General features: G+C 38.4%; 1 protein-coding gene across 1 annotated transcript; it reads left to right on the top strand.

Moving 5' to 3' along the window:
- The first annotated feature begins 1,194 nt into the window (after positions 1-1,194).
- Dnaja2 (DnaJ heat shock protein family (Hsp40) member A2) lies at positions 1,195-16,747 on the top strand. The gene is made up of 7 exons (XM_077792820.1): positions 1,195-1,388; positions 2,900-2,959; positions 3,273-3,496; positions 6,874-6,954; positions 7,190-7,323; positions 15,256-15,383; positions 15,934-16,747. The coding sequence occupies exons 1-7, from the start codon at positions 1,311-1,313 to the stop codon at positions 16,123-16,125; spliced, it is 897 nt and encodes a 298-aa protein (XP_077648946.1). The 5' UTR covers positions 1,195-1,310; the 3' UTR covers positions 16,126-16,747.
- The last annotated feature ends 352 nt before the right edge of the window (positions 16,748-17,099 follow it).

Here is a 17,099-nt window from a genome sequence, read left to right as displayed (position 1 = left end):
TAAAGAGTTCAGACTCACATTCCAGAATAGCATTTATGTCAACATCATATCTGTCCACAAAAAACAAAACAAAACAAAACAAAACAAAAAACAAGGGTAATGGGAACTTAAATGAGACAGCAGTGTTCACCAGTTTATGGAATCAAGAAAAACTTCAGAGGGAGTAGCACTTCCAATGGCATTTCAGGAAGAGGGAGACTTTGATGGAAGGGGCATCTTAATTTCTCAAGAATCTCGAGGTTTCCAGTTCTTGGCTGCCACTCAGGGCCCTCCACAACTAGGACAGGGGGAATGTCCAGGAAGAAAGATTACGCTGAATGATATGCTTATGCTGTCTTTGTTACCAGTTCACTTTCCAATCGTCCAAAAATGTTTACTATCCCCATAAAGTGTAAATGGCTACATATCCTACCACGTGGTAGAGGCTAAACTAAAGCAAATGTAAATCAATAGGCCTCAATCACCTCATTGGCAGCGCATGCAGCGGCAGCCACTTAAAACTTTTGATGTTGGCTAGAGACATGGCCCAGACAACGGGGAAGACCTTGGTTTGGAAATGGATGCCATAAACCAATTATTGTTAATTTCATCAAATGTGATGATGTTGATTATGCCTTAAAAGTTATCTTGTTATTAATGAAATGGTTTCATTTTAAAACCTGGAGTGGGGTAAAATGGATGGAATAATTTGGTAAAAACGTAGCTAATTATATTGAGAAGTATAATATACTACCTTTGGTAAATGTTTGAGAATTCCCAAAACACACAAACATACACACACACACACCCCACGTGCTGTTTTTCATCTAAGGTCACACACACACACACCCCACGTGCTGTTTTTCATCTAAGGTCCCCAGGGAACCAGACCCAGAGGACGACCTCTGCTAGCCTCCAGCAGAAACCCACATGGACTTTCTTTCCTGCCAATCTCGAAGTTAACTGAGCCTCTTCATCCCCACAGCGCTCACGGCGTTAAAAACGCGGTCCCGCAATAAACGAATTGCTAAAGAACGCCCTGCAGCGTTCTTCCTCATTTTCTACGTCGGACCCGACTCGCGGCCTAGACCCTGGGTACAAGAGAGCACATGGTCCACTTAGCAGCACCCAACCGCACCGGTCGGAGCACGAGGGGGCGGGCTCTGCGAAGCGACGTCACGCCGCGCCGTGCGCCGGGTCAAAGTTTGGCCCCGCCTCGCTTCCCCCTCGCTGTCTCCCTCGGCCTGCGCCGCCGCCGACGCCACTCGTGGGCCCGGCTCCGCTTCGTTCGCTTCGCCGCCTGCCTCCCCGAGTGCTGCCCGTAGGCCGCCATGGCTAACGTGGCCGACACGAAACTGTACGACATCCTGGGCGTTCCGCCCGGCGCCAGTGAGAACGAGCTGAAGAAGGTATTGGGAAGAGGGCCGGTCGGGCACGGTGTGTGGGGCGCGGGGCCTGCGCGTCCGGGGCGGCCAGGCCGCGCTACGGGACGGCCCGTGAGCCGGCGCTGGCTGCAGCGAGCCCAGGCTGAGGAGTGGCGGCGGGACCGGCTTCGCCGTGGGCCGCACACCCCAGCCCCGGCTGACCTTGGGCCGCCGGCCCCGCCCGCCTGCAGATGCAGCAAATAAAACTCAGCCCTGCGCAAACAGGACGAAAACCTTTCCTTCCTCCCTTTGCGGGCTAGCGCCAGAGGCCGGGCGCTCCTGGGAGGCAGCAGCCCGTCGGGCTCTCCACGCTCACCACCCCGGAAAAACAGATTGGATCGAGGTGCCCTTAAGCATCCTGGCACCGGGAGAGAAGCTGTCCACGCCGCGGACGTCGGGGCCGGGTGTAGGGCGCCGCGAGGCGGAGCGGCAGGAGGGTCTTAGCCACCTCCGCCGGTGCCTCCGGGCTATTGGGTTTGTTTCCTGGGTGCCGCGGCTGCGGGCCTCAGCTCCTCCCTCTGTTCCTCCCTCGCCCTTACAGCCTGAGGTAGCGTGGGTCCCTGTTTGGATGCATTGTTCTATGGGCAGGTAATCTCCATGGCCTGTGCCCGCTTTAGGAATGAGCCATGGGTCCCAGCCAAACACCTGAGTGTACACTGACTAAAAATAAACAGGTCGTATTATCGCCCTTTGCAATACTACAGAATCTTTCATCTTAGAATTTCAAAGCATTTGTGACATTTAATTAATCCCCACAGCATCCTTCTGGGCTTAGGGTATCCGGATTTGAAAGCTGAGAAAAACGAGAATGCTCCTTAGGCAGTAGGACCGGTACAATCGAAAGAGTAAAATGGACTTCCTGTTACCCTACCGGAAATGCTAGTCTGTATTATATAATTCATGAGTCTGTGTGAATGAAGACTTAAATGTTGTATATCCAGACCACTTAATTGAGAGTATATGCAACTTTACGATAGAGGCCACAGTAGATCCCAGTCACCCACTTGTGCAAATAAAACACGTAAAAGACACCTTGTAGGAGCATCTCTTGGCTTTTTCTTAGTGTTACAGTTAAAAGGAAGACAAGGAGCCATCATAGACAGGGATCTGTAGCTTGATTCATACTAATATTTTGCTTTTGTACACCTTAATTTTTTCTCTCAGATTATTGGGGTTATCTTGATCTGTTTACTGGCCATAAAAACATTTGGCAGTAAAAACAAATAATATATTTCAAATATATTTTTTCTTTTGTAGCATTCATTGTTTGTATCTGGGTTTTTCTCAGTATAATCTATTTTCAAGTATAACTATCGACTCTATTATAGTAAACTGTTGAATAAACAATTTTGAGATGGAAAATACTAACCAGTCGTGATAATGACATTTTTGGAAGGTTATGACTTTAAAACATCCCTTCTTAGGAAAGTGGGTATTGTTGCAAATCTTGAAACTGATGTTTGTGTATAACCCTTTTTTAAAAATCTTTTTTGAAGGCATACAGGAAGTTAGCCAAGGAATACCATCCAGATAAGAATCCAAATGCTGGAGACAAAGTAAGTTATTTGAAACTTTTTGGTTTTCTTCGGTTTTGGTTTTAAATTTAATTGCCCTCTTTGAAAGGAGGAATATTGTAGGAAAAATCCATCTATTGACCCTAAAAGCCAAATATTTACATTAAGAATCTTTTACTTTTGTATTGCGAATGCTAACATTTGAGCAGTAGTTAGGGATAAATAGGACCAGAATCAAACCAAAGATAAATGACAGCTTTTATTGGAGTTAAGTGGATTCTGGTTTTCTAGAACTTTTCCCCACTCTTGTATTTGAAAATCCAATTGTTTTCTTTTTTTACTTTATTCTTTATAGTTTAAAGAAATCAGTTTTGCATATGAAGTATTATCAAATCCAGAGAAGCGTGAGCTGTATGACAGATATGGAGAACAAGGTCTTCGGGAAGGTAGCGGTGGAGGTGGTGGCATGGATGATATTTTCTCTCACATTTTTGGTGGAGGATTGTTCGGCTTCATGGGCAATCAGAGTAGAAGTCGAAATGGCAGAAGAAGAGGAGAGGACATGATGCATCCGCTAAAGTGAGTATCTTTTTTTGTCTTCTTTTTAGTAAATATTGTGTACTTTCTTCAAGTGGTAATAATCCGATAGAAATATCATAGAATATTCTCCTTCATTTGAAAACAACAAAAAGTCATTCCTTTGGACTTTGGAGGCTGAGGCAACCTCACTCAGCCAAAGCAAGGCCCTTGGCAACTCAGTAAGACCCTGTCTCTAAATAAAATATAAAAAAGAATTGGGAATATGGCTCAGTGGTCAAGCACCCCTGGATTCTTCCACGGTACCAAAAAAAAAAATGGTGTCTTCCTGTGTTCATTAAGTGACTAAATGAATTTAATAAACTGGATGTTTGTATTTTGCTTTAGATCATAAAAGGATAATTAATGTTGTTTACTGAGTAGGAAGATGGATTTTTCAAGTGTGGGATTATTTTCTCTGAAACATTTAAATCTTTCAAGTTATCTTTTATTTTAAAAAAATTACATAGTGATTGACCAGTCTGTTTACATGTTAAAGTCACTCATTACTTAATCTTCAGTGTGAACTCTCCAAAAATGGTTTCCATGGAGCTTGCTGGCTTCCAGCCTGGCATTAACCTGGTGTCGACTTTGATCTTAGACTGGGAATCCATAACCCCTGTATAATATGAAAGTAGATATTTCATTATTTGAAATTTGTGAGGTCTTTTATCCAGTGATTTTTTTTTTTTCCATGAGCCACTAAAGTTTTCACTAGCAAATGCCAGAGATAAGTTCATACTTTACGTGTATATTTCATTACTTAAACAAATATATCTTGTTTAATATTTGAATAAATTGTAGGAATTCATGTGAGTCATCCTTAAATTTATGTGTGTTTTGAAAGAATTTGCCCTTAGAAATAAATTCTCATTTGGATACTGTTCCAATAGTAATATTTTGTGCAGGGGGAGTTGGTTCTTCCATATTATTCTTGGATATAGAAATGTTCTAAAAAATAAATGGACTTTTTAAAAAAGGTAAACAGTGAGGCATATTGGTGCATATGTGTAATCCCAGCAACTTGGGAGGCCAAAGTAGGAGGATTAAAGTTGGAGGCCAGTCTCAGCAACTTAGTGAAGCCTTATCTTAAAATAAAAAGGGCTAGGCCTGTGGTATCCCTGGGTTCAAACCTGAGTACAAAAAAAAAAAAGAAAAAGACTCCAGTATTTCCTGTACCTTTTAAAAAAAAGTTTTTTATACTTTACAGCAAATGCATTTTTTGCTGTTCTAATATTACTTCTTATTTCTACTTATTGCATTTTCTTTTGTGGCTTTATAATATTTCATTTTGTGATACATTTACTCATTCATCTTTTTTATTTTTTTAATATTTAATTTTTAGTTGTAGTTGGGCACAATACCTTTATTTATTTTCATGTGGTGCAGAGGATAGAATTCAGGGCCTCACACATGCTAGGTGAGCACTCTACCACTGAGCCACAATCCCAGCCCTCATTCATTTATCTTTTATATAGGATATTATTAAGTTTTTTTTTCTGTAATAGTGTTGCTATGGGTATTTTTATGTACAGTTTTGTGTCTCTCTTGGCAGGCATCACTGTTTGAGACTGATAAATATAAGTGAATTGCCTTATGAAGGGATTGTACCAGTTTAGGCCGTGATAGGGAGTGCTAACTTTGCTGGATCATTACTCCCATTTTCCCTTTCTTGGCCCTGTTTGTTAAAATGTGGATTTTTCTGGCTTCTGAGATAGTGGTTTTTGCATACTAGTTGTAATTTAATATATATATATATATGTGAAATGGACTACCCCTTTGGATAAAGGTTTTTAGTGGGAGAAAAAAATAGTTGCGACGAATAAGTTTAAGACTTGAGATGTAGATGTGTCATCTGGAATTGTTGGTACTGTTGTGTCCATAAATGTTATTTTTATACAGTCTGCAGTGTATGAAAGTTTTAGCTTAAAGAGTGGTTTTGAGAAAGTTTGAATACCACAGAATAGTATAGGTGCCTTTTAAAGTGTTTCTTCATTTCTTCAACTCCAGGTTTTTTGTTTGTTTTGTTTTAAATATTTACTTTTTAGTTGTAATTGGACACAATACTTTTATTTTATTTATTTTTATGTGGTGCTGAGGATGAAACCCAGGGTTTCACACATGCTAGGCGAACGCTCTACTGCGCTAAGCCATAACCCCAGCCCCTTAACTCCCAGTTTTTTAAAAGTAAATCATTAATACTACTAAAGGAGGTTTAGGGGCTGGGGATATAGTTCAGTGGTAGAACACACTTACCTAGCATGGGTGAGGCCCTGGATTTGATTCCCAACTGTGGGGGGAAAAGAGATAAGATTGAAAGACAACAAGAATGGTAAAACTAAAAATATTAAAGGCTTTGCTGCCAAGTCCTAAATGAATAGTATTGGTGAGACTTTTGCTTTATATAGTTTTGGATGTAGTTGGTTGCTTTGTAGTATTGGGGATTGAATCCAGGAGTTTTGGTTTTTGTTTAGTTTTTAAGGCTGGTATGGAAATTGGTACTGTGATTCAATTACTATTTATGAATAAAAGTGAATTAAATTTTAGCAGTTGTATTTTTTTTAATAAGCCTTTTCTCCTTATGCCATTTTACCATATACACCTTTATGAGTGGATACCAGGCTTTTCAGTTAAACTTCTGAAAATTTTGACTCCTTTGAAAATTTGGTAAAGGTTGTTCAGCGTTGCTTATGATAAAATGGAATCTTCAGACACTCTAAAACTTGGAGACATTCTGTTGAAAACCTATTTTTCCCCCTCCTTTCTGTCACAGTGTAGGTAAATCTACCTTGTTCTTTTGCAATACTGGGACCTGAACCCGGGGCCCAAATGCAAGCCAGGCAGGTGTTCTACCACCAAAATACATTTCTTAGCCCAAGGCCACTTTTTTGAGACACAGTCTAAACACCTCCCTTAAGCTGTAACATAACTTTTTGTAGTCCTTGTAATGGGTAGGTGGGGGGCACAGCCTTGTCTTGGACAAGTTACTTAGCTTCTCTGTAAAATGGGGATAACTACCTCAGAAGGTTGTGATTAAGAATTACTTGGATGGAGGGCTCCTGCCTGAGGCCAGAAAAAGGTTTTAATGGCTGAGTTTGTGCAGTTATCAGCTCTATCTGAAATTGTGCCACAGTGAATTGTTGGTGTGATGCTGTAGATTCTGACTTTGAGCACCATTTACATTGTCTGTAGTCTTAAAATCTTTCTGTAAATTTGAGCTACAAAATAAGATGTGTCCATCGAACTGATTTAATGTGGGGTCTTTTTTAATTTTTGTTTTAAAAAATTACCATGGAATTTGCTGTATCAGCTATTTACATCTTATATTTAAGAAATTTGGCAAAATTTTAGTTGAATTTGATTTTTTTTTTCCTTCCCAGAGTATCTTTAGAAGATCTCTATAATGGCAAGACAACCAAACTACAACTTAGCAAGAATGTACTCTGTAGTGCATGCAGTGGGTAAGTGTGTATTTGTTTTATGCAATATTATTTTCCTCTTTAGTGGCAGGCCGAAAGTTTGTATTGGATAAAAATTGTTTGTGATTTTAAACTTACTACCAAACACAACATTTCTGATACCTCTTAAGGTCAGTTTAAATATTAGTAGTGGGGGATTAACAGCACAGTTTCTGGTTGAATGGCATATTGGAATGGTCTGTGGGTAAAAATCTAATTTATACTTTGCTCTCTTTAGCCAAGGCGGGAAGTCTGGAGCTGTTCAGAAGTGTAGTGCTTGTCGGGGTCGAGGTGTACGCATCATGATCAGACAGCTGGCTCCTGGAATGGTACAACAGATGCAGTCTGTGTGCTCTGATTGTAATGGAGAAGGTATACATGCCAGTATTTCTTTGCTTTTATGTTGGAATGAATTGGGAATGCAGATATTAAAGGGTTATAATTTTTCTTTTTCAATGTATATTTGTATAGAGGTCTAAAAGTGAAAATAATTATTCCATTATGGATAGGCTCAATGAACACAGTTAAGTAGTAAATTTGTGTTTATGTCCAATGAAAATGAGTGTTGTTTCACTTTTGGTTGTTGAAAATTGAACCCAGGACCTTGCTTGTGCTAAGCATACTGTGTACCACTAAGCTATACCCTCAGCCCCAAGTTAAGTCAGTCTTTTTTTTATTCGAAAAAGATGGGTAAAATGATTATTTGTCCCTTTGTATTTTACTTTTTTTTGTAATGGGGGTTGAATGCAGGGGTGCTTAACCACTGAGCCACATTCCCTTTTTTATATTTTATCTAGAGACAGGGTCTCAGTGAGTTGCTAAGTGCCTTGCTAATCTGCTGGGGCTGGCTTTGAACTCTCAGTCCTCTTGCCTCAGGGCCTCAGTAGTTGCAGGGATTACAGGTGTGTACCACTACGCCATAATTTTTAGTTAGCTTTTGAAGAAAGATACTAGAATGGAAGTTGTTCTCACAGAAGTTAATATTTTAGTTTTGTGGGACAAATAGTTCATCACATCTGCTTACCTCTGTCCTTTTGGTGCTTTTATAGCCATTGACAGTATGTACACGAATGGGCATGGCTGTGTTCTAAAGACTGATTAAAAAAAAAAAAAAGAAGCCTTCTGAATTTGACCTGTGAGATATTTCTGTTCTAGAGTACAACTCCACCAGCGCCTCACACGTGCCAGGCGAGTTCTCCACCTCTGAGCCACAACCCCAGCCTGATAAAAATGTTTTTTATCTGCAGTGTCATACAGGTGACCATTAATCACCTGTAGCAGTGCTTGAAATGTGGCTAGTAGATAATAGGAGTGTGGCTCAGTGATAGAACAGTTGTGATGTATATTTAAGGCCCTGGGTTCATTCCCCAGGGAGTACAACAAGAAAACAAAAAGAAAAAGAAGCTAGTGTGACTGAGGAACTGGATTTTTTTTTTTAATTACCTAGTAGATTTTTTTGAGGGGGTGGAAAAGTCTGCATTTTTCCTAGATAATCTTACGCTTTTAACATTATTGAAATTGCTAACAATTTGCTATCAAGAAATTGTAAAGGCTCAGTGATAGGGCACTTGCCTAGCCATGTGAAGCACCGAGTTCGATCCTCAGCACCACATAAAATTAATTAAAGGTATTGTGTCATCTATAATTAAAAAAAAAAGGAAACCAAAGTCAATTAGAATCCTTTCCCATGTACCATTACTATTTTGAGGAATTGGTATTTTACAAGTACTGCTCTAGAAACAGTCCATGAAGTTATTATATAAATCTTCTAACAATTAAAATATGTCAGCAACCAGGCATTAGAAAGCCATGCTGTTCTTCACATTGTACTGTGTAATGTAGTTTTATGTTATTATACCATAATTAGATTATTTCAGAAGAATATATGGAAAAGCCATGGTATCTTAAAATATGATACAGAGGAATTCATTGCCAGCTAAAACTCTCAAGACATCTCTAATTGATTTTGAAAAGTCAGTGATAGTAAATATTAGTTTAGGGTTGGGGATATAGCTCTGTGGTAGAGCTCATAAGGCCCTGTATTTTATCCCCAACACCACAATGGGGAAAGTTTTTTAAAATAAAAGAACATCTGCAGACACCTGAACAAGATTTTGTCTATGAAATAAACTCCAGTACCAACTATCTAATAATAAGGCATAGATATTTAAATTTTTATTTTGGTTATTTCTGTCCATTGTTAAACTTATGGAACTGAAAACATTTGCTAAAGAAGCAGTTAAAGCTCCAGCATCTCACCACCTAAATGTTTTCCTTGATTCTTAGACATCACTTTAACTTTAGGAAGTAGAATCAGGAGCAAAGAAAGTATAAGATACATTACATTCTGAAATTGTGTATAGCTGTGTCTTTCAGACGATTGCAGTAAGATGTGAGTTTTGGTCATTCAGAATGATACTTTAGACAGAAATATAGGTAGAAATTAGAAGTAATTCAGAACATGTATTTAATGAATTAAGGGCATTTTTGAGACATTTTACTTGAAAAGGCAGTAGATAGTACTCTTGCTGAAAGTTTGAATGTCCTCTCTTTTCAGGAGAGGTAATTAATGAAAAGGACCGCTGTAAAAAATGTGAAGGAAAGAAGGTGATTAAAGAAGTCAAGATTCTTGAAGTTCATGTAGACAAAGGCATGAAACATGGACAGAGAATTACATTCACTGGGGAAGCAGACCAGGCCCCAGGAGTGGAACCAGGAGACATTGTTCTTTTGCTACAGGAGAAAGAACATGAGGTAATTTCCTTTTTATTTAATTTTGTTTTATTCAGAAATTGGTCTTGCTTAAGAAATATGATAGATCCCCAGAGTAACACTGAACATAGGTGAAGTTGTTTCAGTGAGCATGGCTTGCTTACGCAAGAACTGACCAACAAAGCAGGTACATTGTAGGAGTTACTATAGTTTCAGTCCCAACTTTGCCATAGACAAGCACTATAACCTTAAGTAATCCTGTTATCTTTTCACCTCAGTTTCCTTTTTATGAAAATAGGGCATTGGGTCAGATGATTTGAGGCAGCTTATTTTTCATTGTGAAACTCCTTTGATGAGTGAGTGGATAGGGCTTTACACACTGCTCTGATTTGTTTTACTCTATACTTATTATGTAGCCAGATGAGTGTTCCTTGAAAGAACAGGTTGTGGAACTTGTCTAACAATATGGTCTAGTGTGTATTAATTTGATTATACCATTGTGCACATATGTATTCATACACACATGAACACATATGTATATATTTGGGGGTGAGGGGGGAGAGAGGGTTTTAAAAAATTAAAATCAAGAATCCAATGGATTCTCTTGATATACAGATGCTAAGTCACAATGGTGGAGGTAGACGAGAGGAGTAAAAGGAGGAGAGGGGGTAAGAAGATAAGAATCATAATAAAATGAATTGGACATTATTACCCTATGTACATACATGATTATATCATGTACAACCAGAAGAATGAGAAGTTACACTTCATATATGTATGATGTGTAGAACTGCATTCTACTTTCATGTATAACTAATTAGAACAAATAAAAAATTTTTTAAAAAATCCAAAGATAACAACATCAAGGCCATTACTGAGAAGCAGATTTCTGGGAATTTGTATTTCCTCACAAGGTTGTGGCTCACTTCCCTGGACTATCATTTTTTAGGGTACACTGATTTTTGTTAGAGTTCATGCTTCAGTAAAACTGTAATTTACTATGTTTCAGCTCTTCCTGGATATGCCCAAACCTACAAATGATAAGCATCTTTTTTTTTTTAAGTTGTGGGTGGGACACAATATCCTTTTTGTTTATTTATTTAAGGACACATTATCTTTAGTTATTTATTATTATGTAGTGCTGAGTATACAACCCAGTACCTCACATGTGCAAGGCAAGTGCTCTACCACTGAGCCACATTCCCAGCCCTATTTTGTATTAGAGACAGGGTCTCCACTGAGTTCCTTAGCTCCTCAGTGAGGGTCTCACTGAGTTGATTAGCTCCTCGATGTTGCTAAGGCTGGCTTTGAACTGGTAATCCTCCTGTCTCAGCCTCCCAAGCCTCTGGGATCACAGGTGTATGCCACCATACCTGGCATTTTAACTACTTCCTCATTTGTTCCCTCTTGCTTGCTGGACAACCATACAAAAACAACACCATACAAAGCATAAGAGGTGGGAGGCTGATTGAGATGTTTAATAGTCTGCTTTTGTGTAGATGATATTGAATGATGGTACAAATATCCCCAGAATATTTTTATTGATAGAATCATTGGAGTAGTTTTGAGATTATCAAATGATGTCTGGCAGTGCAGCAATATGAGAATAGTGAGAAAGTTAAGTAACAGTTACTTGGAGGAGAGGAGAAATAAATGATTGGTGTTTTTCAGTTTAGGGTTTGTCAAACTAATGGCAAAATCTTTTTATACTCAAGTTTTGCTATAATATTGCTTTATAATTAAATTTTAAAAGTAGATTGCTGGATTTGGACACAAGGAACTTAAGTTCTGACCCCCATTTAGTTACATGCATTGTGCTCCCCAGGCCTTGCTTACCAAAAACAAAGATAGTCCTCCCTCAGGAAGCATATTGTAGATAATTGCATGAGATTATGAATAAGCTGCTTTCTTGAGGGTGTGAGAAAGTGTTTTAGAAATAAGAAACCTTAAAATTGTTGGCATCAGTAGAATTGCTTGGAATTTCCAACGGAAAGCAAAGTAACTGATTGTCTAAGGTAGGAAATAGAAGCTGGTAAAGATTAGAATGGAAATTCACCTAGTTCCTTCTTTATTATGACCAGTAAAGTAAAAGATTACTTTTAGGAATCTTGGTTAGTTCATACAACTGAAAATATTTTGATCTCCTGAAGAAAGTAAGACATGGAGCTAACAGTTCAAGAAAACCGTTCCCACTTCTACTCCCATCACTTCCACTAAAGAAATTGGGGCCATAATGAAATGAAGATTGGTGCTATAGTTTAAACAACATAAATCTGATCAAAGGTCATTGGGAATGCTATCTCACGTGTGTTCAGATTCTTGCTATACTGTGTGTGTGTGTGTGTGTGTGTGTGTGTGTGTGTGTGTGTGTGTGTGTAGTGGTCTGGCTACAAAAGTGCATTTGTACAGCATAGAAAAACAGTTTCTGAAGATGTTAGTCCCTTCTTTGTAATCTAAGTATTATTTCTCAGAAACTGTTAAGGTTTTTATGTGCTTTGCTGTTTAGTATTTATTAGGCTCTTATTCATTTTGCTTTTTAAAAATTTTCTGGCAACAAAAAATTCTATGGTATTTTTGCTTATTTTTTGTGTTTGAACATTAGCATCAAATTGTCTTAATCCCAACATACTAAAAGAATAGCAGTGATTCTGTGTTTCTTTTGTTGTTGTTTTTATTTTGTTTTGGCTTTCAGACAGGGTCTTGCCAAGTTACTGAGACTAGTTTCTAACTTAAGATCCCCCTACTTCAGCCTCCCTAGTCACTGGGATTATAGGCATGCACCACCACCATTCCTAGCTTTTGTTAGGAATACCTCATACTTTTCACTGGAGTTACTTTAAGTTGAACTCTCCCACATAAGAACAGATATCTCTTCCTGCTCCCTATTTCTAATAAGCTATAACCAAAGAATTGTTGGCAAAAGGTGTTTCTTAGAATATTGGTATTTGGAAACACTGACATTTTAAGAACAATGTAGCATTTTAAAAGCATTGAAAAGTTCTGCCTTATTGGTTAAAGAAGGCTTATTGGTTCCATTGTGAGAAACACTCAAGTAAATGTCATAGTTAATATACATTCATTGGTTCTCAAAAACCTAAGCATTGCTTTAGAATCTCCTGAAAGGGTTATGAAAACTGTAGATTGCTAAGGCCCACCTCTTATTTTCTAGCATTAGGTGTGGAATGGGGCCCAAGAATGTGTGTTCCCAACAAATTTCCTCCTGCTGTTGATTTTGAGGCTGCCCAACCAGAATCACCCTTAAGAGAATCACTGCTTAAGATAACAGTTTATTTCATGGGAAAATTTAGGAGAATATTTTAGGAAAAGAGCTTATCTTTTGGATAGAACCAGCCAAGATTGCTCTTTAGAAGAGAGCCTGTTATATTAAAAACAAAAAACAACAACAACAACAAAAAAACTAGGTGACCTTTTACTGCAGTTACTTTTGTTTCATCTCAAATTTCAAAAGCTAAGTGTAGATATTTGCAAATTCTCCCAAGTAAAAATTACATGTTAAATATATGTGAAATTGAATTTATTTTTACTAAACATTGAAATCCTAGAGATAATCTTTGTGTCTATTTGGTAACCTTTGTATTACCTAGTCCATAGGCTTATGGTATTGGATTGAATAAGCCAACTTTATCATTTGTTTAATTAACATTCTTCTAAGCAGGTTTTCAATTTTAAATGAGATAAAATCTGTGCATATATGAAGCACTGAATTGAGCCTCTTCACTTTAATGTCTGAGCCTTCCTGGTAAAGCTTTTTAGTGTTGATCTTAAACCTCCTTCGCTTGTTAGGATCAAATCTGGGGAGAATTCCAGATTGAGCCTGTTCAATAGAAGCCTGCTGGTCTTTCTGTACCTTTCTGCCCAGAGACAGAATTAGAAAGTAATTGGAAAATATACTTGGTTCTAGGTTTTGGTGCCTCGGCTCTGTTCTTGTGCCAATGTTTTCCTGGTTCATTGCCTTCCTAATACAAGTTTTTAGCATACTCCCTGGGAATTACTAGCTTTTCTAACATAAATTTAGGAAACTAGGGACAGTGACACACAAGCTTTTAAAGCAGTGATACAGTTAAGATTTTGAAGTTGATTGAAGGAATGTAGTACAGGGTATGGATCTGTAATTTTTTAAAGTGTTTTTTTGTGTGCTTTATTTAAAGGTGTTCCAGAGAGATGGCAATGATTTGCACATGACATATAAGATAGGACTTGTTGAAGCTCTGTGTGGGTTTCAGTTCACATTTAAGCACCTTGATGGACGTCAAATTGTGGTGAAATACCCTCCTGGCAAAGTAATTGAACCAGGTAAATCTTGATTTTATCTGGTATAGGTTTTGGGGGAAGAGACTGGTTTGGTTTTGTAATGGTGATTGAATTCAGAGACACTTTACCACTGAGCCCTTTTCATTTTTTATTTTGAGGCAGGGTCTCACCAAGTTGCCTAGGGCCTTGATAAGTTGCTAAGGCTGGCCTTAAACTTGCAATACTCCTTCCTCAGGCCCTGAGTTGCGGGGATCATAGATTTCTGCCACTGTGCCTAGCTTGTATATTCTTTTTTTTTTTTTTTAAGAGAGAGGAGAGAGAGAGAGAGAATTTTTAATATTTATTTATTTATTTTAGTTCTCGGCGGACACAACATCTCTGTTGGTATGTGGTGCTGAGGATCGAACCCGGGCTGCACGCATGCCAGGCGAGCGCGCTAACGCTTGAGCCACATCCCCAGCCCCTAGCTTGTATATTCTTAAACATAATTTTTTCATAGTGGGTAACTCAAAGGAATGTTTCTACATACCTTTCTTTAAAGACAATAATAAAATAGCTTATTCCAGGAATACAGATTCAAGTTATTCTAAAAGATATCTTCCATTATTAGAAGAGGTTACATGAATTTTTATAGTCATAGGGAAAAAAGAAAGCCATAAATCAGTATATTTACCAATTAGATTGATAGGAACATCAGGCTACAGGAAGGCAGAGAAATCTCTGGTTTTAGTTTTCCATGTACCTTTATTTATATTGTGGTGCTGAAATTGAACCCAGTGCTTCACACATGCTAGGTAAGCGCTCTACCACTGAACTACAATCCCAGTCCCTCTTTTTTTTTTTTTTTAAAAAAAACAAGTACCAGATGTTATCTTATACAATTAGTAGAGTCTAGAGGTCTGCTAAACTTAGGGATGCGTTGTGAAAAGCTTATCTATTAGTTATGAGAATATTAGTTCAATACAAAAGTTAAGGTGAAAGGCTATTAAGAACATAGGACTGGGCTGGGGTTGTGGCTCAGTAGTAGAGCACTCACCTAGCACATATGAATGGCACTGGGGTCGATCCTCAGCACTATGTAAAAATAAATAACAGTATTGTGTTCAACTACAACTAAGAAAAAGAAATATTCTTAAAAAAAGCATAGGACAAGGGTGTGGCTCAGTGGTAGAACACCAGCCTAGCATTGCCAGTTTGATCCCCCACACCACAGAAGCAATTGGGGCATTGTTGATCAGCCAAGTTCAAGCAGTCTGCAGGATCTTTGATGTAGGTGCAGCTTCAAAGAACTTCACAATTTCCTCTTTACTTAAATAATAGGATGTGTTCGTGTAGTTCGAGGTGAAGGAATGCCACAGTATCGAAATCCCTTTGAAAAAGGTGATCTTTATATAAAGTTTGATGTGCAGTTTCCTGAAAACAACTGGATCAACCCAGATAAGCTTTCTGTAAGTGATCTTTAAATTTAGGCAACTCAAAGTTTCTTAATCATAGTTCTTTGTCACCTTCAATTTTGTTTTGTTTTTGTTTTCTCCAATTTGCTTTTACTAAGATCAGGCAAATTTTTATTTTGTTAATATTGTGCTATTGATGGGTTTTCATAATGGATGTGAAAGCAAGGATTGCTGATGTAATTGTGGGGCCTAACAAGGGAATTATAAGTAATAAAACAGACTGAGTCTGAGGTGGTGGTGGGAATTCTGGTAGCCCAGGGGAACACATTCCTCACCTGAAGAGGGCTGTGGTACAGGAAAGTATGTCTGCTGTGAAATTTTCCAGTGCTTAAATGTTAATAGCTAATTATAACTTAAGCAGTTGATGGGCTGCACAAAGGATATCTGCAGTTTGGGCCTGAGGGTCATTACTTTGTGATCTCTCAATTTATAGTGCAAACCAGTCACTTTGCTATTTTAATTCCCAGAGAAGTACATAGCTGGACTGTATTAAAGGGAAGTTGAAAACATTACAGTTAACCCATTTTTATTTATTCTAATGAAGGAACTAGAAGATCTTCTGCCATCTAGACCAGAAGTACCTAATGTAATCGGAGAAACAGAGGAGGTAGAGCTTCAGGAATTTGATAGCACTCGAGGCTCAGGAGGTGGTCAGAGGCGTGAAGCATATAATGATAGCTCTGATGAAGAAAGCAGCAGCCATCATGGACCTGGAGTACAGTGTGCCCATCAGTAACTCTGCAAACAAATTGCACAGGTGGATTTTCTTTCCACATTTGCCTGATTTGTTCTCAGCGAGCCAGCTGGAGTGTCTGATCAATCCAGATGAACTGATGGACATCTGTTGGTCTATGTGTAACTTTTAAAATTGGTATAGTATCTACAGAGTGTATAATTTAAACTAACCACCAAGCTTTACATCTTCATTTCGACTGTTCTGTAGCAGTTAAAGCACTTGAAAGGAAACAAGACTCCCTTTCACACATCGGTTATGAGTTTCAGTCTTATCTGTGCTTGATTTTTATCAGTTTTGTGTAGATTTTATGTTTCATATTTTAAATTCAAATCCCACATTGTAAAGTTTGTACAATTTGTCCTGAAGCTTTGTGTTTGGCTGCACCTGCATAAGCTGCTACAAATAGAATAAAGAATTTCATAGCCTGTATCTATCATTTAGATGCATGGAAAATGGGCTTTGCACAAAATGGGTTTGGAGCTGACTGGGAACAATGGAAAAAATTACATTAGCAGTGGTTGTATAAGTTTTTTTGGGTGCCCCCCCTTATCCCCCCCTTTTTTTTAACCATCTTATGGAAGGTTTCTGAAACTTGATAATAAAAAGCGGTTGGTGTAAATTATTCTTTGTGTCACATTTTTAGAAGGAAGAACACATTTTGAACTGCAAAATGCATCCTTAAACTGAAGAATGTATCCTTAGTTCTGGTTTTTAAACAGCCCTTAAAAACCCATTGGCTTGAAGCTTAGGCCTCAGGCACCTGCCCATTTTACTGTTGAGATAAAGGTTGGTAGAAACAGGCTTTATTGACTTCCAACTGATGCTTTGTAGAGTCAAGGACTTCTAAGTTATGTAATTCCTAAGTTATGATCCTGAACACTGGGGCTAGCCCAGGCCTCTGTATCTCCCCACCACCACCCTCTTTTAAAAATAAGGTAATGGCAAATCAATAATAGAACCATGTTTGCATAGAA

The sequence above is a fragment of the Urocitellus parryii genome, chromosome 15, assembly GCF_045843805.1.
Source record: "Urocitellus parryii isolate mUroPar1 chromosome 15, mUroPar1.hap1, whole genome shotgun sequence".
Classification (NCBI taxonomy): Eukaryota; Metazoa; Chordata; class Mammalia; order Rodentia; family Sciuridae; genus Urocitellus; species Urocitellus parryii.
The sequence above is the reverse complement of the archived record's forward strand: the minus strand, read 5'-3'. Positions and strand labels throughout refer to the sequence as shown.